General features: G+C 44.4%; 1 protein-coding gene across 5 annotated transcripts; it reads right to left on the bottom strand.

Annotated features, from left to right (window-relative positions):
- Positions 1-1,328: 1,328 nt before the first annotated feature.
- On the bottom strand, positions 1,329-25,938 carry HNRNPM (heterogeneous nuclear ribonucleoprotein M). 5 transcript variants are annotated; one of them, XM_080359538.1, is made up of 16 exons: positions 25,794-25,938; positions 22,442-22,611; positions 16,913-16,965; positions 16,073-16,080; positions 15,896-15,989; positions 12,159-12,356; positions 11,619-11,772; positions 9,164-9,213; positions 8,811-8,871; positions 7,045-7,146; positions 6,410-6,454; positions 5,979-6,053; positions 4,763-4,861; positions 3,506-4,287; positions 3,178-3,229; positions 1,329-2,377 (listed from the first exon to the last, which is right to left on the bottom strand). In XM_080359538.1, the coding sequence occupies exons 1-16, from the start codon at positions 25,931-25,933 to the stop codon at positions 2,214-2,216; spliced, it is 2,247 nt and encodes a 748-aa protein (XP_080215664.1). In that variant the 5' UTR covers positions 25,934-25,938; the 3' UTR covers positions 1,329-2,213. The 5 variants fall into 5 exon arrangements, with proteins under 5 accessions (XP_080215664.1, XP_080215661.1, XP_080215660.1 ...); XM_080359535.1 differs by lacking the exons at positions 16,073-16,080; positions 16,913-16,965; positions 22,442-22,611; XM_080359534.1 differs by lacking the exons at positions 16,073-16,080; positions 16,913-16,965; positions 22,442-22,611 and having other exon boundaries at positions 15,872-15,989.
- Positions 25,939-26,088: the final 150 nt, after the last annotated feature.

Consider the following 26,088-nt stretch of genomic DNA (forward strand, 5'->3'; position numbering starts at 1 on the left):
CTGGGACCGGAGGTGGAACCGGGATCGGAGGCGCCACCGGGAGGTCAAACCCCCCCAGAGTATCGAGGTGCCGGACCCAGGAGGTCAAACCCCCCCAGAGCATCGAGGTGCCGGACCCGGGAGGTGAAACACCCCCCCAGCATGGCCGTGCCGGCCCCGGTAAAGAGCCACCGTGCCGGCGGGGGCCCGACCTCCCACAAGGAAACGCCAACAACGTTTTAACGACATTTTTATTGTGAAGCAAAATGCAATAAGATCTTTTTTTTTCTCTTCCAAAATACAAAATCTCCAGTATGTGCTCCTCGTGCTCCCCCCGGCGGCCGCAGCCCGTGTTTCCTCTGTACGTTTTCTGCAGTAACAAGGCTGGTTTGAGGTTCAGTTTAGCTAATTATTTGCAAAAGGTAATATAAACAATTATTAACTACAACCGCGTTCTCATCCCACAACTGTTTCCAGGGTTGTTACTGAGGGGTAAGAGGGAAGGGGCAGGAACCTCTTACAGGCGATTTTCTTGACTGAAAAAACAAGAGGCGATAGTAAAAATGGATGGTCTGAAATATGCAGAAGGTGTTTCTAATCGATGCTGACAGGGAAGAGTAAGAGCCCAAGTTGTGATATTTATTTCCTACATTACAGAATCCCAGAATGGACTGGGTTGGAAAAGCCCTCAGAGCTCATCCAGTCCAAGCCTTAGTCCAACTCCAGCCCATCGACTAGATCATTTCATTTCTTCCAAATTCTCTTTCAAATCCTCCACCCATGGCACGATCCATCTCTGAAAATATGAAGTTTGATACATTGTTCAGGGTGTCTAAGTGACTCCAGAGAGAATGTTTTAATACAGGCATGATTTTTAAAGGTTCACAGAATCACAGAATGGACTGGGTTGGAAAAGACCTCAGAGCTCATCCAGTCCAAGCCTTGGTCCAACTCCAGCCCATTGACTAGATCATGGCACTAAGTGCCATGGCCAATCTCAGTTTCAAAACCTCCAGGGCCGCTGAGTCCAGCACCTCCCTGGGCAGCCATTCCAATGCCTGACCACTCTCTCTGCACAGAATTGCTTTCTCATCTCCAGCCTCAATTTCCCCTGGCAGAGTTGAAGCCCATGGCCCCTTGTCCTATTGCTGATGCCTGGGAGAAGAGCCCAATCCCCACCTGGCCAGAACTGCCCTTCAGGTAGTTCTGGAGAGTGCTGAGCTCAGCTCTGAGCCTCCTCTTCTCCAGACTAAACAAGCCCAGCTCCCTCAGCCTCTCCCCATTGTACTATTCTAATAATCATTAGGGCTATTTCAAGCTATTTTTCCCCATTTAGAATTTCTCCTGCAGTATCATAAAGCAGAGATCAGTGAGAGGCAATCGATAAGAATTCTCTTCATTTCCCATTGCTGTAAGAAGTTTAATTTTGGCGGCTACACCCATCTCAAACTAAGGGCAAGAAACGCTGTCTTTGGCATAAAGCTTCAGCCCTCCCGCCACAAGAATTTCCACTTTTAATTTGCATTATTAAAACGATATTTGTTGCAGAAGGTGAAATAACCCACCTCCTGCTTTCCGCCCACACCCAGCAAAATGCTCCAAAAAACCCCACAAACCCAAAACCCACAAGGTTTTAAAACCTATTGTCGGTTCAGGCCTTCAGAACGGCATCGACACAGCTGAAGGTGGAGGATGGTTTATTTGTTTTGGTTTTTAAAATCAGCATTGCCACTGGAGAAAAACTACGAGTGGTCACGGGTTGGGTGTGAACACAGGAAAGGGACGGCGCCTGCACCCCGAAGACACTCGGAGACCAACGCAAACGCATCTAAAATGAGAAAATAAGACCAAAGAGGAACATTTCTCGACGCTTCACGAGATAATACAAAATTCTAGTTTACTGAGCTGGGTTTACAGAGGGTTTTGCAAGCGTGGGACGTGCTGCCAGTAACGGATGCTGTGACTGAGATCTTTAACTTGCATTTATTATCAAAGTCATACTGTTTACATCTGTAATGTCAACGAGATGCCACAACTACAAAAAAAGATTGTGCACATTGCTGTTTCAATGCAAAAACCAGTAAAATGGAAATCCATTTGTTAAAAAAGTAATTAAAATTACTCCAGAAAGCAACTGAATTGTCTTAACACCTTTACATCCAGTCAAATTAAAATGGTTAACAAGAAAAAATACAAATTCAAAAATCTGGTATCAGTGTTAAAAAGGCAACTACTTAAGCGTTTCTATCGATTCGCACATCGATCTCCCTCCCGCGGAGCTGGATGCCGTTCATCATGCGGCAGGCTCGCTCGGCCACCTCTGGGGACTCAAATCTAACCACGCCACAGCCTTTAGACTTCCCATTCTCCATCTTGATATCAGCGTACAGGACGTGACCTGAAACAGAAAAGAAAGGCTCTTGTTTAACCTCAGAACGCTCTACCAAATCATCGTTCTCAATCAGAAAATATACCTTGAAAAATTAGCGTTACTCTGAAACCTAAAGCCGCAGGACAACGTTAGCAAGTCGTCGTTTTAAAGAAGTGTTCTTGGTTTAAAAGGTGAATTAATTCAAGCTGGTTCTTGATTCTCAGATGCAGATAAATGGAGCAAAGCACAAGGTAATGAGCTCTGAACCAATGAGGCTTTGCCATCGGACAAGCAGCACAAGAAACTGGGGAGCAAATCGGGGGACACGAACCATTGCCATGAGAAAACCCCCAATAGCAAAACTCAGTTAGCAACTGAATTCCCAATTTTTTCAATTATTTTTTTTTTTTAAGGACAATTTTCCCAGATAACCACGTTCATTTAGATATAAAGAATCTGTGCAGGTGCTTTTCAGCAGTGGTCAGGACTTTTCTATCTCAATTCCTATCTCTTTGTGCAACTACAAAGAGGCTACAGGGTAACCCAGCCCCTGAGATGGAGCACGGAATAAACACTTAAAATAAAGAGCATGTGATAATGGGGTTATCACATGTCCAGGCATTTATTTCAGCATTGCAGAACTCTTGCTGGTATAGCAGGGATGGTAAACATCCTCACGACACCTGTCAAGCTTAAGATGTAGTGTTTCGGTAAGTCTGAGTGAGATTTTAGTTAAGACACTCATGTCAGGGACACACAGAACCAGGAGTTAACTGCTTAATTCATATTCAATTCTCAAAGTCATTCCCGCTGATCAAGTAACTTACCACATTCATTAAATTTATCTTTCAGCATTTTCCATGTAAAATCAAAAGGCAGCTGTGAAAAGAGAAGAACAGACCATTACTGAGGCTCTGCTGAACAACTTGCAAGCACCACCAGCTCTTCAAAAAACGTTTTCCATCCCAGGACAGCCCCCGTTCAGCATCTTCCTTTATAGACGCTCTTCTCCAGTTAAGGAAATAGTTTAAACTCAAAAGCCTGCCTAACCCCACCCTTGGCAGCATCCAACATTAATATGCTGACTGCAGTCAACAGAGCACCAAGGAGATCACGTCAGTAACATCTTCAGGAGGGAGGAAGAAGGCTACTCACATTTCTCACAAATATCTGACAGGCTTTTCTGGCCACCCCAGCTGCAGGTCCTCCAGTTCCTCCAAGGGAGCCTGCAAAATTGCCTGCAAAGTTTCCACGTTCCATGTCCATGGGTCTTTCAAAATTGCTTCCCATCGCAAGTCCCATTCGATCTATTCCTGCTCCCATGCCCTGACCCATAGCAGGACCCATTCTTTCCATATTAGTGGCTCCAATGCGCTCCAAGCCCATCCTCTCCATGCCAGCAGCGCCCATACGCTCTATTCCTATTCTTTCCATAGGAGTGGCACCTATACGATCCAAACCGGCTGGCATTCTCTCTATCACCTGGCCCATTCCAGTGCCCATTCCGGCAGGGACCATCCTCTCCATGCCTATTCCCATCCTCTCCATGCCAGAGCCCATCCGCTCTACACCTGATCCCATTCTGTCCATGGTGGTGCCAACGCGGTCGATGGCAGCGCCCATCCTCTCGATACCAAATCCTATTCCAGACCCCATTCGTTCTATGCCAGAACCCATCCTCTCGATAGCTGGGCCCATCCTCTCAATATTAGGAGCGATGTGGTCTATGCCCAGAGGGGCCATGCGGTCAATTCCTGACCCCATTCGCTCCACGTTGGAGCTCATGCGATCCAAAACGAGCCCCATCCTATCTATTTCTGACCCTACTCTCTCCATCCCGTGCCCCATCCCGGAAGGAATTCTTTCTATTCCCGAGCCCATACGATCAATGCCAGGTGCCATCCTCTCAATTCCAGGAATGCTGGCATTTCCACCACCTGGAACACAACACACAGATCATCAATAATCATACAAGGACAAATAAAAACCCCTAACACATATTTACACTGCTGAAATACTTTAAGCTCTGTCATCTTTCAGAAAAGTGACTGCACACCGTGTGCTTTGTTGCTGCAGAATACGAAGTTCCGCACAAGAACCATGGCGGAATGGCCTCTGTAAAGTCACAACGCATGTTTGGCCTTTCCACGTGGAAAGAAATATCCAGAGGTTGTTCTCTTAAATGATCTAATGTGTGATGCCCATCTCTACCAGATTCCTAAAATGTCTGGGAAGAAAAGAAGGAAATTAAGGTTTCACCACATTTTTCCTCCCTACTGTCTAGACTACAGATGGGTTTAGTGACAGGACTGCATCGTGAATCATTCAGATCATTAGAACCAAAGACACGTGATTTTTATCTAGAGTTCAGGTAGGAAAAGCAGGTAGAAGTACTCAGCGTCCTGTACTTACCTATTCCTCTCTCCAAGGTCTCTCCAAAACTACGAGACATTCCCATTTCATTTCTTCCAAATTCTCTTTCAAATCCTCCACCCATGGCACGATCCATCTCTGAAAATATGAAGTTTGATACATTGTTCAGGGTGTCTAAGTGACTCCGGAGAGAATGTTTTAACACAGGCATGATTTTTAAAGGTTCACAGAATCCCAGAATGGACTGGGTTGGAAAAGCCCTCAGAGCTAATCCAGTCCAAGCCTTGGTCCAACTCCAGCCCATTGACTAGATCATGGCACTAAGTGCCATGGCCAATCTCAGTTTCAAACCCTCTAGGGCCGGTGAGTCCAGCACCTCCCTGGGCAGCCATTCCAATGCCTGACCACTCTCTCTGCACAGAATTGCTTTCTCATCTCCAGCCTCAATTTCCCCTGGCAGAGTTGAAGCCCATGGCCCCTTGTCCTATTGCTGATGCCTGGGAGAAGAGCCCAATCCCCACCTGGCCAGAACTGCCCTTCAGGTAGTTCTAGAGAGTGCTGAGCTCAGCTCTGAGCCTCCTCTTCTCCAGACTAAACAAGCCCAGCTCCCTCAGCCTCTCCCCATAGGGCTTGTGCTCAAGTCCCTTCCCCAGTCTTGTTGCTCTTCTCTGGACCCGCTCCAGCACTTCAATCTCTTTCCTGACCTGAGGGGCCCAGAACTGACCACAACACTCCAGGTGTGGCCTCCCCAATGCAGAGCACAGGGGAAGGATCACTGCCCTTGTCCTGCTGATCACGCTCTTTTGGATACGGGACAGGACACCATTGGCCTTCTTGGCCACCTGGGCACACTGTTGGCTCATGTTGAGCTTCCTGTCCATTAGTCCCCCAGGTCCCTTTCTGCCTGGCTGCTCTGCAGCCACTCTGTGCCCAGCCTGGAGCTGCAGGGGGTTGTTGTGGCCAAAGCGCAGGACCCAGCACTTGGCCTTGTTGAACTTCATCCCACTGGAATCGGCCCATTTTCCCAGTCTCTCCAGATCCCTCTGCAGAGCCTCCTGCCTTCCAGCAGGTTGACACTCCCTCCCAACTTGGTGTCATCAGCAAACTTGCTGATGATGGTCTCAATCCCATTGGTTCAAAGCAAGACAAGCTTTTTTATTATGTTCTCCTGATCATTTTATCATGTCTCTTCAGTGTCACACATCCAGAAAACAGAAGTCATGAGTTGGATATATAAGAAAACCCAAACGCTCACCACTCATTCTGCCCATGTTCATCCCAGCGGGGAAGCGACCGAGGTTTTCCAAGGCACCAAAAGGACCTTCCATTCCTAAAAGACAATATTTTTCAGGGATTCTTTAGCACAACGCGTTTCAACTCAACAATAGCTTCACCCACATCAGCTGCCTTCACGGAACATTCCCGCGGGCACCAAGACAACTCTATCGCAGCTCCGCAACACAAAATTTGGTCAGAATTTGGTGACACCAGATCTCCTAAACCAGGAGCACTTTTAAGTCACACGACAAAAAAACGTTGGCCATGTTTTATCTGAGGTATTAACCCTTCCCCACACACCTTTTTAATACTCAAAAAATAACAAGTTATTACTAAATTGGTGACTATTTCAAAGAACACAAATATCTGCTCAAGCTATATATACACATGTCAAAAAACACAGCTTACCTCCCATTTTATTCATTCCAAAGCCCATGCCTTCCATTCCCATTCCTCAAAATAAAAGAGAAAGCTTTATGTAGCAGATGTAATTCTAGCAAAGTTCAGCCATTAGACTGGCTGGAGAAATAAAAGCCAATACAACATGTCCACTGTTTGGACTGAAGAGCTTACATGTGATAACTCTGAGTAGATTGCAACATTCCTTCTCAGAAAATAAAGCAAAAATAGGGGAAAAAAACCCATAGGCATTTATAAATTGAAAGCTGAATGTGTGCTACTTTTTAGGTGGCTCTTTAAAACTTGTGCTATTTCAACATATCCTAAACAAAGATTTGCAAGCCCACTAGTAAGTGTTGAAAGTGACAGATGGTTTTAAGTTTAATGTATATTTGCAGTGTCTGCTGCTCATGCTCAAGAGTCAGAAAATGAGAGCTGTGCCTTGGCCATAGTGAAAAAAATACTGGAGCAACTGGTTAAATTCAAGTTTCCATCATCAAGCTCATTATTTAGCTCAACAAAAACTCGTTTGGTTTTTACACTCCTAATACACTTCAACGTTTTGTGTAGGCAAAACACAGCTATCTACCTTCTACACAGCTTAAAGCTCTCATGAAACAAAAGCATAGGAGTAATCTTCTTACCTCCAGGTCCCATGTTGCCCATTCCCATGCCTTTGTTTAAATGATTTGCATCAATAGGTTGACCTCCAGGTCCTAATCCCATGCCAATACCACCAAGACCATCTGAAGGAAATATTCAGATATCAAAAAAGCCTTCTTTCCATAGTTTGACAAAACAGCAAGTTTTATTCTTAAGTAATTGACTTCCATTCTCCAAAAAGCTTGCTGTGTTCCCACTTTGGGGTGTGTACTTAAAGCATGAATGTGTATATTCAGAGTAGATGTGTCTTGAAATCTACTAAAAACTATCTTGATTTTTATTTCTTTTTTCCTCAATCCATTTTCCATCTCACTACTGAGAAAACTTGCTTGTTTGGTTGGTTTTTTTTAAGCTGACTCCTGAAAAATAACTGGCTAGAACACTGCTTATTTTGTGCAACTCCTCAATCTAAGGAGAATAGAGTGGGCAATTTAGTATAAAGATCCTCTAATCTTTGCACGATATTACCCTTGATCGACAAATGGCTTATTTCAACCTGTCATTATGATAGCCACCTATAGAATTCAGAGCACACAGCCAGCCTCTTCTCTGAGCAAACAAAATGTATCATTCCCAAGCAGAATTTTGAATCTTTGAATCTTAATTAAGGATTCCCCAGTCCAAAGAAAGAAGGAAAAAGCCCCCATATTTTCCTTATAGTTTATCAGGAAGAAAGAGTTCTCTGCTTGCACTTGCATCAAACAACAGCTTAGTGGCATTTTTTTGCCTATGGAAGAGGAGTTTCTCATTTGCAGCTCAGCATCAAAAACACAGGAAGCATTGAACCTTGTTTTAAAACAACACAAGATATCCCTTCCCCGCCGCGCTAAAGATCAAGAAACAGGCTTCCATTGGTACGTGTTGAGTTTGATACAAAGATCATTAAATAGGAACCCAAGGGCCTTCTCTTGAAAAAGAGATATACCACAGAGAAAGCCAAGGCAGCAATAAAACCCATGAATGATATTGTTGCTGATCCACAGAAAACTGAACTAATTAAGGGACAGATTGATTGTCGATGGCTCAAATTGTGCAACGCCACAGATTTGGTTCCCATGCCTAAGAAAACAGAAACTGGCTGAATTAAGAGAATTAGGTGAACAGCCAGACTTGCCATTTTTGTTGTATTTTGACAACTCACGCCTGTGTTCTGCTGCCTCCAGCTCTTCCCTTCCAACCCAGGCCCTCCCTGCTCAATACTTCCAGTATCACAGCATAGCTGAGGTTGGAAGGGACCTCTGGAGCTGAGCTGGTCCAGCCCCAGCTCGTTGCTTCTCCTTTAGAAACCTGAAGACCTTGAAGATTCTCAGGTCTTTAATTCAGCCCTTCCAATTGAAGGAAAGACTTTAGATACCCAGAATATCATCACATAAAAGGAGGCACAATTTTCTCTATAGACTGATTAATTACGTTTCTGTTAAATCCCACCATTAACAGTAGTTTTAGGAGGCATTGGGGGCTTTGAATTGCAATTGAGAGATTTGGAAGCCTTGAGAACGTGAATGGGATACTGTTTTAAAACAAGCTTCTAGCTATGAGCTGAAAAAAGTAACAAAAACAAACCAAAAAAGACAAGACTGAGCAGCTCTTCTCTATTATCTCCCCCTTTGATATTATTGAGAGCATTTGGATCCCAGCTTTCCAAAGTTTGAACCAGAGCTTTACTGGGGCTGGGATCAGGCCCCAGTTGCTGAACAGCAACATAAGAAATATATATAACACACTCAGTCATGCAGGAGAGACTTACGAGGAAGTTGTTGGGGTCGCTCTGGAGGGAAGAAGTCTCCTTTGGGAAAGGCTCGTTCGTCCTAAACACAATTCAATACATTAAAGTTTCCAAGAAAATTATTCCTTCCCCCTTTTATTTTTAGTTAAAACATAGAAACTTCAAGTCAAAGCAATCCACACTATACTTATCATTGTCTTTTAGCAAAATAAGCAGAATTCACCTTCCCCGATGGTATGAGTGGACGTGACTGCGAATTAGGCAAGTCACAAGTTTTCCCACCGTGTTTCAACCCGACGTTGCAACCTCACGTCGTCCAAAAATCAAAAGCACAATTAGCAGTTCAAGAAGCAGTAAGAACTTGACATACTCACCATTTTTACATGCATCGGTCTGTCAAACAGCAGCTGCCCATTGAACATCGCTATTGTTTCATTAAGGATCATTGTTCAAGAGCTAGAACCACAAAGTCTTAAAGCTCTAAGCGCTATCTGATGCAAAATACAAAAACTCGGTCAGAAAACTACATCTGTCTGATCACGGATTATCAAAAATCCTTCTGCTTTCTCCAAAACTGAAAAGCTTTGAAATCCAAATAGCCAAACATTCAAAGAATAGCTTTGTATAATTAAAACGCGAGTTAAAAAGTTCATTAAGAGGTCGCTCAAATGTGATTCCAAACAGCCCAGATGTTTAAGTGTTTCATCAGTTAATTTAGCCATTTCAAACAGAAGAACACATGCAAAAGTTCTCAACATTTCCAAATCAAATTTCAAAATATGCCCTAGTATCACCCTTGCCAGCTGCCCCTTCACTTTCACCCACAGACTCTCAACTCGCTCCTCATCCGTGCCTGGACAATACTCAATGCATTGTAGTTGCTCTCTCACGTAAAGAGCAACTCCACCAGCACGCCTGGCTGGCCTGTCCTTCCTGAAAAGGACACAGCCATCCATGACCACATTCCAGCCATGTGTGCTGTCCCACCGTGTCTCCGTCATTGCCACCAGATCATCATCTCCTGCCCTAACAGAGGTTTCTAACTCCTCCTGCTTATTCCCCGTGCTGCACGCATTGGTGTGCAGGCGTTTCAGAGAGCGAGCTGAGCACACCCATTTCACCCAGGGGTATGGGAGGCCTCCCAGCCTTCATCAGCTCTAGAGTGATGCCCCACTGATGCAAGCCCAGCTACAACCCCATCCCCCTTCGAGTGTAGTTTAAAGCTCTCCAAATGAGCCCTGCTAATTCCTGTCCCAGCATCCTTTTGCCCCTGCAAGATAAACCTTTCCCACGTATCACTGTTTGGACTGGTGTCTTGTAAAACAAGCCGTTATCAAAGAACCCAAAGCCCTGCCTGTAGCACCAATCCTGTAGCAAATTGTTTACAGACTGAATTTTTCTATTCCCTCCCAGATCATCACCCAAAACTGGAAGGAGGGAAGAGAAAAATCACTTGAGCCCCAGACTCTTTTACCATCCGTCCCAAAGCCTTGAAATCTTTTTTCATTCCCCTCAGACTGCGGGATGCAGCTTCCTCCCCATCTGTCTGGAAGATCAGCAGTGGGTAGTAGTCCATTGGGTGCATCAGGTTGGGGAGCATCCTGGTGATGTCCCTCATCAGGGCTCCAGGTAGACTGCACATTTCCCTACAATGAGGGTCAGCTCTGCAGACTGGGTCTCCCATCCCTCTCAGAAGGGAACTGCCTACTACAATTACCCTTCTTTCTTTCTTATCTGAGGCAGTCTTGAGACCAGGGGTCAACTGCCTCTTTCTATGTGACCTCGTAGGTGGGCCTTGCACCACAGACCCACCTATCTCCTCTTCAAGATCCAGGACCTCAAACCTATTACAGAGGGGCACCCTGGGAAGCAAAGCAGGTAGGGAGGGGGGTTGCCCACAGCCCCGAACTGGAACCTGCTTCCAACCCTCGTCATCTTTTCTGTCCCCTACCTCTGCCCGACAGTGACAGGGCAGGGGCTGGCTCAGGTCTTCTCCCTCTGCCCGACAGGGCAAGGGGTTCATCACCTTTTGGGGAGTATCCCCCTGGAGCCTCTCTGAGCCGCACGCCAGGGAGTTACTCCACCAGACGATTTCCTTGTCACACTCCCTGATGGTCCTCAGCATCTCAATCTCCTCCTTAAGCTTTGCAACCATGTAGAGCAGATCTTGCACCTGCTCACCCCTCACACAGCTGGGATGCTGCCATCGTCACCCGGCAGCAGCAGGCGCTGGCACTCCCTGCAGCCAGAAACCTGAACAGCCACAGCTCAGGGCACACAGTCTGAGTTGCTACGGTCTTCTTCAGACAAGCTCTCTTTCTGGTCGAGACCATGGTCGGCAACAGTATGAGACAGTGGCAATAGGTGAGAGAGTCTAACTAGCAAGAGGTGACAAGCTCTACAGCCTAGTGCACAAATCGCTTCTCGGCCTTTTGGCTAAGATCAAGTGTAGTGTTGTGTGTAGGTCAAGCAATCGTACACTGCAAATGGCTCCACTGCACTTCTCCTTCACCTCCCTCATGGGAATTTTCTCAGAAACTGCATTTTACTAATAGCTACAACTTTGAGATAGACATTCACTACTTGACCTAGAAATGTATAAATCCATGTGGGAAAGGGAATCCACTTTGATGATTCTCAAACAACATCAATTATTTCAAGATGGACTTTTTCCTTATTTTTCCGTTTTCTTAATATTTTTTGTCCACTGCAATGGCTTGATTTACTGTGACATGGAATATCCTCACTCATAATACTACAATTTGTATTTTCATCCTGTTTACCCAAGTTATTTGACTACTATTTACCATCATTAACCTTCAAGGATACATATAGCCTGAACGGCCTCTATAGCTTGCTCAAAAGTGACGGTGCCGATCCCACGACTTTTGCCATCTTTATCTTCTAGGATGTCCGCCCGAACCACGACGCCAGCCATGCTGAATACTTCTTTCAGTTTCTTCCAACCAACCTTGTAATCCAGCTGAAACACAAGCAATATTGGAAGGATGAGAAAGATTTCCATCAAGAAACAGCTTTAGCTTTCTTAAATTTCCATTTCTGATACCAACAATCTTGAGAATGGAGAGCCTTCAAGGATTGGATAAAATTTAAATAGCATAAAGAATACTAAAGAGTTTAATGCAATGTTCTTAGCTCTGTTCAAAAATACTAATTAATAAATGCCATATAGGCTACATCTTAGTTTACAGCTTCGCTAGCACAGAGAATCAACAAGAGTAGCCAGAGATTCAGTTACTCCTCAATTTTACTGGAGCAGAGCTGCAAGTTTAAAGCTTTTCTTCTAATTAGTGAGATTTAACTCAGTTAAAACCCAGATGTTCTGCTCACTGATTCCTCAGCACTTACATTTGCAACAAAGACAGTGCTCCCGAGCCTCCCTGCCTGCAAGGCGTGAATGATCTCGTTGGGTATGTTGGGATTGTTGAGGATGCTGGGTGGGATATTGATCATGCCGGGGCCGCCCGGGCCTGGACCAATTCCCATCCCACCGGCTGTGGCCATGACCTTCTGCATCGCTCTCCTGGCGTGTTCGCCATCGGGATCCTGCAAAAACACAAACAGAGGCTGTTCCCTTCATGCTCCACTAAATCTGTGGGGATTTAGCGGCATTACTAACAATCGAAACCTCCAGTCAACTACTTCACATGTTGCCATCCACTAATTTATTTTCTTTTAACCAATATGCCAGCACCTTTCAAGTTATCAAGTTAATCCTACTCACGCATTTCCCCTGATTCTGAAAGTCTTTCTCTATTATTTCATACCAACACCAAAGCTCACAGTTAATCTGTTCTGAAGACCGATAAACCCAGAATGGTATTGGGAAGGTTTTGGAAAACCAATGTCAACTAACCCTTGACATCTACAAAACAACGCAACAACTTGTTTACTTTGCACTTGGTCTGTTTTACAAGACAGTGTGTAAAATTACAAGAAAATTAGCTTAAGCGATGCCTTTATTTCCCCACCCACACTGCCTTCCTAACCCCTCAAAAAAACTTATCCCCCTATTACTACACAATCTCATGATTTTAGGACATGTTAGAGAAGATCGAGATGAATTCAAGGAAGGAAATAAGATGAATTATTGTCACTTTATACTGAAAATGAAGGTAAGCACCTTCACAATACAAGATGAACGTATGTTACTTAGGTTGGAAATGTCACACTATTCAGTGAGCAAAACGCACCAGCTCTGCGAGACTGATGAAGAAAGTCAAACAGAATTAATTAGTCACAAATACAGATGCTTTAAAAATAAAAGATATTCAAGTTAATTTGAATTTTGATTTGAATTTTAAGCCTAGACAATGGCACATTTTGAAAACAGGAGAAAGGATGGTTTGCACACGATTATTTCAGCTACAGAAAATCATAGCAGGTGGAGAACACAGTAAAGTGAACACAAGTCACTTCTCAATTTACATTTCCTATTTCACTGTTAAAATAAGGTATTGATTAAAACTAGATTAGTTCCAATAGGATGTGTCTATTCTAGGCCACCAGATCAGGGTGAGGAAGTTGATGAGGCCTCTACAGACAGCTGAGAGCAGCCTCGCAGTCACAGGCCCTGCTTGTGGTGGGGGATTTGAACTTCCCTGATGTTTGTTGGAAGGACGACTCGGCCAGTCAGACACAGTCCAGGAGGTTCCTCCAGTGCCCTAACGAGAACTTTGTGATGCAAAGGGTGGAGGAGCCGACTAGGAGAGGTGCCCTGCTGGACCTCATCCTCACTAACAAGGAGGGTCTGATTGAAGCAGTAAAGGTTGAGGGCTGCCTGGGTTGCAGCGACCATGAGATGGTGGAGTTCAGGATCTCCTGTGGCAGGAGCAGGATAGCAAGCAGAATTGCAACCCTGGATTTCAGCAGGGCAAACTTTGGCCTTTTCAGGCAACTGCTGGGGGAAATCTCATGGGCAAGGCTGCTTGAAGGTAAAGGGGCCCAAGATAGTTGGTTGGTGTTCAGGGACTGTTTCTACCGGGCACAAGATCAGAGCATCCCGACACGTAGGAAGTCAAGGAAGGGAGCCAGGAGACCTGCGTGATTAAACAGAGAACTACTGGGTAAGCTCAAGTGGAAGAGGAGAGTTTCTAGATCATGGAAGGAGGGGCTGGCCACTTGGGGAGAATACAAGGCTGATGTCAGAGGGTGTAGGGAGGCAACTAGGAAAGCTGAGGCCTCCTTAGAATTAAACCTGGCGAAAGGGGTCAAGGACAACAGGAAGAGCTCCCAGCACAGATCTCTCCTGGTCCTGATGGGTGGGTTCAGGTGCCTCTTTCCCATGGCTGTGTGCCGCCTTCATCGCTGCATTCTCGTTAATGTTTATAGATATATAAAAGGTGAGTGTCAGGAGGATGGAGCCAGGCTCTTCTCGGTGACAACCAGTGATAGGACAAGGGGCAATGGGTACAAACTGGAACACAAAAGGTTCCACTTAAATTTGAGAAGAAACTTATTCCCAGTGAGGGTGGCAGAGCGTGGCCCAGGCTGCCCAGGAGGGTTGTGGAGTCTCCTTCTCTGCGGACATTCAAAACCGCCTGGACACCTTCCTGTGTAACCTCATCTGGGTGTTCCTGCTCCATGGGGGGATTGCACTGGATGGGCTTATGAGGTCCCTTCCAATCCTCGACATTCTGCGAAGCCAGGAGCATTATCATACAAACTAAAGCCTTCTGATCAGGCAAAGAACCTTATCTATTCTGCCCTTCATTTTGATTGTGTCACTTGAAGGCCTTCCAGCTCCTGAGCAGTGAGACATCCAACACAGAGAGCTGGCAAAACCGCTGCTAACAATCTCCCACAATAACTTCATTAATTCCACAGAGTCGGATTAGGGCACTTGGCTGGGATAAATATTGCTAAAGCCTCTAATATTGGTACACTACTGCTTCGTTGATTTCGAGTATTATTTCTGTTCTGTCTGTATCATAAAGGCAGAAGCATTCAAGTATAACAACAGTGTCATAAAGAATCGGTCAAATTACAACCACCTCTTCTCGAGGACTGATACCAAAGGGCAACATGACTTCCAGCACTCATGGTGTATCATTAACAAGAAAACTGACCCAGTGGCCCACTCGCAACAGCTTTTTCTTCCACAGTCCCCTTCGAGAGGCCAGTGCCTGCTGACTTCCAGGTGCAATTGTGTTTTTCTAACCTTCCACTACCTTGTCCTTCCTTTAAAGGGCAGCGAGAGGTCATTAGTGCCAGGAGATGGCTCATGCTCAGCCGCAGGCTCACCGCTCCCAGAACTCACCGCTCTACTTACAAAACCTGTGAGATCTGAGAAGTGCCACCACTTGTTGTCCCCATCCTTCACCCCAAATTCTCCTCAGATCTCAGCAAGAAGCCGCTAAGGGCAGATCTTCCACACGTCTCCTACCTTAGACTCATGCGGATGTCTTTGACCCACTGGGTGGAGAAGGGCACAACAGAACATGAAGTCCACCTAGCCAAGAACACAGCTCACATACCCCAGGGCAATGCTAACACTGAAGTCATTCTCTTATTTCTGCTTAATTGAACTTTAAATGCAGTTACAGGTTCCAAACTGCTGGTATCAAACTTTAAACTTGTCAATGCTTAAGAACTCATGTTGCAGTCGAGCGTCTCCCACTGGCTGACAATAACAAAGCCGCTAAAATGGAAGTAAATCTTGGAAGTATTTCAGAAACCAGCTTGTTTCATGGAATTGTTTGTGGAATACACTATAAAGATGCAGAATTAAAAGCGAAGGCAGTCAAGAACAAACAGTACTTAGGCAGGTTTCTTCTTCAAATCACTTAATAAGAAAATATACATGTGGTTAAAGGCAAACTCTTGCTTTGTCTGAGTTCTGCAAAGCTACCACCAGCATCTATTCTTTAAATCAAGGTTAGTCTTGATAATCATGTTCAAACTCAAGTTCAGCAGTACATGCTGCTGGTAAAAAAAAGCTGATGTCTTTTTTGTTCTTAATCCTGTTTGAGTCCTGGCTTTTGTCAATTATTTTTATCTGCCAACTACTGAGCCATAAATCTCAACTAAGAACTACCCCTTCACCTTCCAAGTCAACATACGGAAAGAATAGATGCACGTCTTACTTCTTTCACTTTCAATGGTCTTCCACCAAGACTATGCTTGTTCAAAACCTCTGCAGCCTTTTTCATGCTTTCTTCCATCTTGAATTCAACAACGCTGTAGGGATACAAGACATCTAAGAACATTGCTTATTTCTTAAGGTTCCTCATTTCTTGCTATAAATTCATAAGTGAACTTACGCGCATCCCTGATGAGGCGATTTCACAGGCGAACAACAGGGAGAGAAGAAAGAAGAAGCAAAGTAAGTAAAAGCACAAAACACACAAAAACCTTTTTTTTAAAAAAAAAAAGTCAAATCACATTAGTTAGCCCTGATAGCAAAAATAAACGTAATCTTACCCAATAAAGCCTTCAATACTTGAATTCCATAACATATAATTTCTTATGCGTTAACAGGATTAAACTGTAGTTTCTGGAGTGGTAACAAACAGAACTAAGTCCCGATTCTCCAAGAAAAATACCACACGCTACATGTGACCTGCTCTTCTCTGTCATACAGCGAAACCTTTGCCATATTCTCTCACCCTGAATCCATATCCTTCAGTACACTTAGGTGTGCTCCTACTATCTTTTTCCTCATAAGATACTGTTGCTCGACTAAAGGACTTAAGTACCTATGAAGGTAATATGCATTTACATTTAAGGATGGAATTCTGTTTACTGGCACAGGAAGCGTAGTTTACAGAACCTGCTTTTGCGCACTGGCCTTACAAATTCAGCAAACCGCTACACTGACGTTTTCCAAAACGCAAGGATTACTTTAATATTCCGTACCGCTAGGGTCCCTGGGTCATTCGAACAGCCAACGCCAACTGAACACAGTGGACAAACCACCCTAACGCTGCTTACGAGGCCCCATCCCACCTCCTCCCCACCCCAAAAGAAGCTGTAAGCGATCCTATGTAATAGCCACTAAACATACACACTCTCTACCTCCCTGACTTCCTTTCGTTCCACGCCACCATACAGTTACATTTGTCATGTAGAAAATCCACAGAAGAAATCTCTCAAACACTTACCCTTGACTTTCCTTCAGCGTCCATTAAGAGCTCCACGTATGTTACCTCACCAACTACAAATCAGATTCCAGACGACACATATACCAAGGGAGAAAAGCCAAGAAAACAATGGGAATTTAGAACAATCAACAACCGTGTATGGAGCCTCTGCCTTATAAGCAAGCCCAGAAACACTCCATGTTCTCTAGACCACAAAACTGGACAATTACAGGTATGCAGTAAAGTCTTCAAAGCAGTTAAACATGTTCTTGATTTTCCTCCACTTCAAAAGCCAGCTATTTCCACAATATCAGTTTCCTTGATCTTTAAGACCCACTCGTTACTTGAGGCAATCCAAATCCATGGGAAAATCTGCAAGAACAAGTTTTCTTTGCTTTACAGAGTATGCAATCCTGTCTCCATAGTCCAGAACTTGAGCAGTTATTTGCTTTCCTTAGTTTTTCAAAGTTTGTCTTAAAATCCAGAGTCAGACTGAACCAAGAGATCATTGACTGCCTGCTATTTACTTCAGCAGATTTCTTTAGCCTTTTGTTAAGCCACAATAAAGTCCATCCTTTAGCTTCAATAAGTGGTATTAAACAGTCTGCCATACTCACTCTCAAGACAAAATGCATTGAAAACTTCACCTGCACCTTTCCTCACAAGATTAGGATTGCCTTTTTATAACCACATAACCACGTGCCTCCAGAATACAACTACCGAAATGGCTGCTGCCTTTGAAGTGACTGGCATACAGAAGAATCATCCAAGAAAACCCCTTTTTCACTTTTTCTTTCTGGTTTTAGAAGTCCTAATTTGGAGGTTTAAGACAGGAGGACTCCAAGGTGCATTCTCGGAAAGGCGGAAAGCAGTCTTCAGGGGAAACCATGACCCATCTTGGTAGCATATTTTGAGCAAGGAACCGGAGTCACATCTCAGCAAGGGATGGAGAGAGAAGCTTGACCTCCCACAGGATCGGTCGTTTATAGCACAGTGTCGTTATGCAAAACGAACATCCTGAAGGGTCCCTCTCGAAGCTGGATGAAAATGAATGCTTAATGAAATCACTATCTTTTTTAAAATCTCCATGTCTTGGTCAAAAAATAACTTAGCAATATCAGCATTCCAGCCAAAAAAGCAGTTAGCTAGACAGAGTAAATAAGCTCTGAATCATTCATGTTTTTATGAGGATAGTGTTTGAGATGCATAGGGGCCAACGAGTCCCTTTGAAAGGGACAGGGCAGATCAGAGTGTTCGATTACTATCCAGAGCTTCACTATCTAAACAATACTTCTTGAAACAAAGCCTAACAAAATTCATCCCATTCTATAATCTGAACAGCATGAGATGATGCAATACAGATGGAATTGTTTCCAGGGTGTGCGTACTGAAGGGACTGCACTGCACACAGCCTTCCTTGGTGGTACATGGTGGCTGTGAATATTCAAATATTCAGCATTACCAAGCCATTCTGAAGCCAACCATCTCAACAGCAGCAGCCAGAGTCCAACCAAACTTGGATCGAGAATGCAAATGTGATTCAACAATTTACGGAGTGAGACAACAAATGCCCAGATTACCTACAGTACAAAACTGCTCCGTTTCACAGAGGCCAGAAGTCTGTGACTTTGCTCCCAATAACACTACTGAGCCCCTGGACTGAGGGCTCCCCTTTCCCAACCACTAATCAAATTCAGCTACAGTTCTTACTTCAGATCCACACAAAAACTTCGACAGAAGTTCACCGAGCTTGAACATAACATATTGGATATGATTTAACATCTACTTTTTTAATGAATCTGACCTCTGACCCACTATTACAGCAGCAATTGTTAATACCTGGAATGGGATGTGCTAGTTTTGCTCAATGCTTCACGTAGCCTTATAGATACCTATGTTAAAAAATAAATACAGATTTGAAGTAGCTGTTTTCCTTCAGAGGACACTTGAGCTTCCTCCAAATTAAATAAAAAAGCAAGCAGGGGGAAGGAGAATGACACAGAGTGTAACAGCTCAGTATCTAAGACACCAAGTCCAGAGTACAGAACAAATGCAATAAAAATGCCTTTTTTTTTTTCCACTTGAAAAACACTTGGGTCACATTTTGTCTTTTTTCTAGATCCTAAACCACAGTATATCAGGACATCAGGCCTTGGGGATAAAGCAGTGGGGTGGACAAGGGTGGCCTACAATAGTGCACAGGCAATTAAGCCATGGAAAAGTTATAACAGCAGATATCCACATACTAAATCCACCTCAGAGGGCAAAAGAAATGCAGAGTGATCCAGGTAGATTTTCTTTCTGCTAGAGAACAGGTGGTTTACATCAGGAAATGTAGCCTATAGCCACAAGGGAAGAAATTGCTTTCAAGCACAAGAGATTGTTACTTAAGGAACCCAAGTTTATTAATGGACCAGCCTCCAAAGGGAGATAAAACTTGCAAAAATTACTAGCTCTAAGTCAATGCAAGTATAATTACAGAATGTGTTCCCCATGGTGTCTTTAGGGCTTAATTTGGAGGAGACAGATTTATTTATTTTAAACCTCACACTTGAGATACCCAGTGTTTCTTAAAACAAGACATTAAAGCAGAAATCATTCGTTTGTATTTCTAGTTATTGCAAAGGAATACCCAGTGTTACTCAACACTGCAGCCATCGAGTTTTTCCCCTTCGAAACTTTATATCCACTTCCCAAGGAAGTTTATCTGCATGGAAAATGGAGATGTTCAAGCCAGGCTGGTCTGCAGCGTTCAGATATTCTCCAAGCTCAGACAAGTATGTCCGTATTGTGAGCTGAGGCATGGCTCAGATGGAATCACCCAGCCCTACAGACATATCTGGGAAGTAACCAGGATAACAAGCTCAGACACAGATGTCAACTCTGAAGATTTTGAAGTTGGGGAATATGATTTTAATAGTTAGCGACAAACCAAGAAGCTCTGAAAGGCATGAAAGGTGCAGAGAGGCAAGTCTCAGCAAGAACAGAAGCACAGAAACTGAAAAAGGGGTAACTGCTTTATATCATGGTCAAAAGTAAATACTAGATAGAGAAGGAAGCCTCTCAAGACATTACCAAAACGATATGAGTGTCCCATTATCTTCTGAAGTAAAGAACTACAAGCAATGTGACTGATTCAGGAGGACCCTGCAATCAAAAGCCTAATAATTTCAACATAAGTCAATTCAGAATTAATCACAGCTCCTCTTTCATTTACAGAGCTCACCAGTACTAACATATGGGATCGAGTACAATACCAAGAGGGCACAAGTTACACGTTTAGAAGGCCACAAAGGTTCCCAAAATCTCTGGAAATGCAGCAAGCTGCCATGAAGCATTATCATTTTTCTACATAACCAGAGCCATTTGTTGGGGGACAGATTAAGACAGCTCTTTAGGATTCAATCATGTTTACATTTAGACTCCACTTACATGCTGAAGAACTGCTGCCTCATTCTTCTCCTGAAGCCATTCACCAATTGCCAGTTATCAATGCTGATTACGTCAGTTGTGTTTGTCAGCCAATACAAGGGAGTTTCAAACAAGAACATTTTTTAATGTCATTAATAAGTATATCATACTGCATACCTGTAATTGAGTTTCACCAACAAATACACTGAAATAACTGAACCAAGGCATTACTCTTGAGAGAGAGGTCACCTTTAGAAGACTTCAGATGCACGCATCTGAGAAAACCAGGTTGCAGAAATACGAGCAGACCTCAAAGCTCGTGGCTCCTAAACCATACTTACTGACGCAAACCAGCCCAGTGAGGTGAACTCCTCCTACGTTCCGCAACCTGCCAGGCCATTGCTGCTAACAGCTTACGTCTTCACGACTGCCAAGCGATGGAGCAGTCATGAAACGCCTCTGGTTACCGGTTGTGTACACATCTGTTTCACATGCTCCCAAAACCTTGAACGTTTGGCCTGTAATTCTTAACACTTACAAACCAAGAATTCTAACGTTTAGGTTTTTCCACAGTCACATTCCTGGTTCTTGGAACTACTATGCCTTGTATCAAAAAGTACTGATTGAGCAAGTTCAAGCACAGCACGAGAGCACCAATTTGGTAGAAGTCAGTAACTGATTAGAATGAATCGCAACTACGCAGCAGATCTAAACTGTTGTATTTTAACAAGCAGTCCCAAAAACCAAGAACAAGGTTTCTCAATGTTTAGCGTAACAAGCCCTGCAGACAGAATGAGGAGGTTTCAACGTTCCCCTAGGAGTATCTGCTGGAACGAGCAGCTGAACAGTAAGGCAGGAAACAAACTCACACCGGACTTTTCCATCCACGTGAACTGGAGAGAAACCACAAGACACTTGGAACGGAATTCAACATAGTACTTAAAATTAGACATCTACACATACTCCTATTAACTAATGTACCTTGCGTAGCAAAGTGAAAGCAGAGTTTAAGGCAAGGGACCGTTCATAATTAGGGCCTGTTAAAGCAGTCTTTAAGACTGTAATTCTTCATATTACAGAAAACCACTGCTGAATCTCAAGCATCAACATCTCACACCCTCTAATTATGGAGTTTTCCCAGGGCTTATAGTCCTGAAGTTCATTACGCAGACTCAGTTCCATTTTGCCTCCAAAGACAGACATTTTATAACCCTTTGGAAATTTGTTTTCCTGTTCATAGGCCACACCTTGTGAACACATTAACTAACATTCCTTACCTAGGTCACACACAAGTGAACGCTGATCACTATTTTGCGAGACATTTATGACTGATGCTATGTATTTTAGAAGTGACCCACAAGAGGAATGGTCGTATTGGTCACTCTTAACTTGGTTTGAGACATTTTAAAGATAGAGTAGCCAAGTACATTCTTGCCATTCCGCTGCATTTCCAAGGTGACTTGAAAACTAGTAAGCTTAAAGAAATAACGCTATTTTTAAGACTTGTCACCACCTAAGAGTAGTCAGCTCCATTTCTTCATCTTCCTCAAGAGATGAAGATACTAAGGTCGACAAACTAAGGCGGCTCCCATTCACGTGGGACAGTTAAATAGAAGTAGGGAAGGGGGAAACACCATGAACATGATTTCCAAAGCCGTAAGTACATTGCAGCACATGCCAAAGCACAAACCTGGTTTTTCTTTTTTTGCAGGTCACCCTTAAATACATTTTACTGCTATCAAACAGCAGTATGGATCTTTATCTAAGCACAAATCACTACAAAGTTTAGGGACACGGCTATATATACACACACCAGATGAGCAGTAAATAACTACCTTGATTAGCCAAAAGACATTAAAACGCTTCAGAAAGCTTTGTTGCATGTCAAGGCTAAAATCTGGTTAAAGCCTCGTTTTTTACATCTGCGATGACGGTCTATTAGCTGGATGCCAACATGCCTATAAAGGAACTATCCATCTGCCAGCGAGATGTTGTGCAACACCCAAAAAGGCTTCCAGAAGACCTTTTACAAAACTCATGTCACTAAGTCCACCCAGAACTTCAGCTCTTAAGTTTACAAACAAAGTCAGCCACACGTAAGATGATAGACATCACTTGGCCACCTGAGGTGTACATTACCTTTCTCTTTGACCAGGTCTTTCAGAGACTGCCACTTCACATCAAACGGAATATTTGTAATAAAAGCTCGGTATCTTTTAGCAGGATTAGCATATGGCTCAAAGCGATTTCCTCCTCTTTTGACACTTTTCTCTTTTCTTTTTTCATTTTGGCTTGGTCGTTCACTTTCACTGCAAGCAAACAAAGATAATCGCACACGTTAACTACTCTGGCATGTGATCAATGTCATACCACCTCTTGGAACATAACTTGATACATTCTTAAAACTAAATCAAAACTTGCAAAGTTTCATCCATTCATGTCATTTGCAGAACTGTAAACCTTTCAACCGAAGCTGATCTGCACAGTACCAGCGCTACATAGTGTATTGTAACACAGATTTACTAAGAGCAAACAACTTAGGTCATGAAAACCCACTCGCTTCTCCCCCATTTATCCCATGTAACCAAAGGTCTTTTATTTCATAAGCTGAATGCCTTTAAAGCCAACCAAGCCTTACTCCATCTCCTCGCGATGCTCCAGACCAGACGTTCAATCTATTTATTTTCTCCTTATCACACTGTACTACTTCAACGCCTTTAAGTGAAATAACACATTGATCCACCATATTTGTAGTCTTACATGAGAACGGTATTTTTTGCAATCCTGCATTTAAGGCTCCCAAGTCAGCTTAAAAAAAACCCTCAAGTTTTCATATATCTGTAAAGAATTCATGCAAGCTACACTACCTGTCATTAAAGCCAAGCATTAGCCTAGAACATATTCTTTATCATATTCAGTGTAACGAAGTCCAGCCAGGTCAAAAGAAATGTCAAGGAAACTACTGCAAGCTGCAAAGTTTCTTCTCTTTTCAAGGATTTCAGACACCACCTCCATGGGTTTCACATACCAAAAAGACAAGGCCAGGCAGACAGAAGTCCTCAGCAACCACTTAAAAAAGGTGTTTTATCAAGCATGAAGACAACCGAGCTTCTTTTAAGGGATGTCTAGACAGCAGGAAGGAAAAAGCCCCACATCCCACCCGAAACAGACCCCACATTCCACCCGAAACAGACCCCACATCCCACCCGAAACAGACCCCACCTGCCTGTGAGAACCCCCAAGTTGGAAGGAAATAAGATTCCCACAGCAGCTTTGCTCATCCCAATAAAGAATCACTCAGAGTGACTGTGATCCATTTACACCAAAGCTAATGCAAGATCTACAGAAAATAATGTACTTCAATAATTATTTTCAGAAGCTATTTCACCTATTTTTTTTCCCTTGCGTTACAAAACCAAAATGCTTCATCAAGACTGAAGAAAACTTCTCTTGTTTGTGGTGTGTATAGAAGGAGGAGCTGAAAAGGAAGTTCTTACTTCCTCCAAATAAATTAACCATTATGCACATTCCTCTGTAAGATTTCTTAAAAATACCTCCTAGACCCAAAAAGCGTACCAGAAATCACTTAGAATCAAAATCTAGTATATAGACAGATCCCCCTTCCCTGCACCAACGACACTGTAAGTACATTCACATCAATATTGGCATTATCACTGTAGATATGTGAGGTTTGCCACCTGAAGCTTGATATTACAAATATAATTGAACTTAGATAAAGAGATAAGCTTTCTGGAGAAACTCCAAATATAAAGGGGAGCCAAGAGGGGAAGTGGAGGGAATCAGATCAAAGTAGACATCTCTACTTATACTTCCAGGGACAAATCATCTCCTCATATAAGACAAATTACTGATTACATATTACCTAGAGCTACAGGTTCTGCTCCAGTCACCAAGAGCAAGTTTTGAAGCTTAAACAGAATCCAAAACAAAACCTGAACATCCTCCATGTACCAACAACCCAACATGCGGAGGAGAGAAGATGGAGGGAAGATCCTTCCTAGCCCTGCTAACATATTACATGTCACCGTGCCACCTGAAATGGTGGCACTGGGATCCCCAGCTCTGGGATCAGAGCCGTCTCCGCTCCTGAACAGGCATGCTTGTTTCTGCCTGGCAGGAAGAAGGCAGAAAGAGTTGCGTATGTCAATATTTTTTCTATTGCCACAAGCACAGTTTAACTGTTTTGTGTTGGGGGAGAAAATTTTTTTAAAAAAAGGATATTTTTCCCAAAAAGTAACACTTGAAACACTGACTGCCTTCCTGGTCCTGTGAACCTCAATCCACAAACTCAGGCAGCAGAGGCAGATGAAAGCGGCTTTTCAAACTGAGACACACCACCAACACCTCACCATACCCATATTATCTCCAATTAACTACAGTCCATCAAGCTAGCCTCTGTTATTGAGATCTGTCAGCTCTGGGTCAGACTACAGATATGCAACATGCCTGGGCGTACCAGCCCAGCAGCCTGATTGACACAACTATGTAACACACCTCAGATAAATCAACCTGACCTCAAGTCTACAACATTACTCACAGCCCATCAGGTTCAAAATGCTGATTGTTATCTTCACGGCATTTAAGGCCTAGGGCCAAAAAATAGCGAAGAAAACGTGTTCTTTATTCCACAATTTGGTGTTGAAAGAGTTTTGGTAACTGAGAAGCTTTCCAAAATGAGGTTAGCATCAAAAAAGCTTTTCGAGCTTTCTCTGCTCATCATCCCCACATTTACAGTTCTACAGCTGTAACCCCTGCAGATTTTTTTTATATTTCTGTAATATTCTGTTAACATCACACACTCAACCCTCACTTAGGGTCTGGCATCACCTGCAAACACTTGCTCTCGAGGCATTTGTCTCTCGTGTTCCTAACCCACTCCACAGGCAGATCATCAACCACAAAACAAAGCACGCTTTGCTCCAAATGTTTCTGTTCTACGATTCTATTAAGTGCTGTAGCAATGTGAGAGATGAGCTTAGCTGTTACACCATGCCGTTGATAAAACCAGAAGTCATTAACTTCGAACACCAAAACCCGCCCCGCTGGCACAGCCTCTAGAGGAGGCTTTAAGTTGTCCACTAAGGCCCAGCACAAACGTATTTCAGAAAAAGATACGCAAAATCCCCCCTGTGCGGTACACAAAGCGGCAGGATGCGGGAACGGCTCCTTCCTGCTCCCCCCTCAGCCGGCGGGATCCCCCGAACGCGCCTTCCCGGGGCGGCTCCGCGCTCGCCCGGCTCCGCGACGCCTCGGGTGGGCCCCGCCCGGCTTCCCTGGATGCAAACAGCAGCCCTAACACCAGCAGCGGCTCTACCGCCCCGCCGGGCCCCGCCGACTGCCTCCCCTGCGCGGCAGCGGCCGCCCCGACCCCCCCGTCCCGCCCCGGCCTGGGCCCGGCCCGCGGCGCGGGGAGGCCGCATGCGGCCCGGCAGGCCCAAGCGGCAGCGCGCCCCCATAGCGGCCACCCTACCTCTTGGGGGGCGCATCCCCAGCACCGCCTGCCCCGTTAGGTGGTGGCGGAGCCGCCGCCGGTGCCGCAGCCGCCGCCGGTTCCTCCATTTTGCCGCCGGCGCTCTCTGTGGCCGCCGCTACTGCCGCCGTCGCCGCCATTTTCCCAGCGCTGCGCCTTTGTGTGAGGAGAGCCCGCCCCGCCGGCGCCGCGCGGGGCACGCCGGGACGGTGGCGGCCGGCGATGGCGCCCGCTGGCGCTGCGCATGCGCACGGCGGCCTCTCGCTTCCCGCGCAGGGCCCGGTCGCCGCGGCCG

Source organism: Nesoenas mayeri, assembly GCF_963082525.1.
Source record: "Nesoenas mayeri genome assembly, chromosome: 25".
NCBI lineage: Eukaryota > Metazoa > Chordata > Aves > Columbiformes > Columbidae > Nesoenas > Nesoenas mayeri.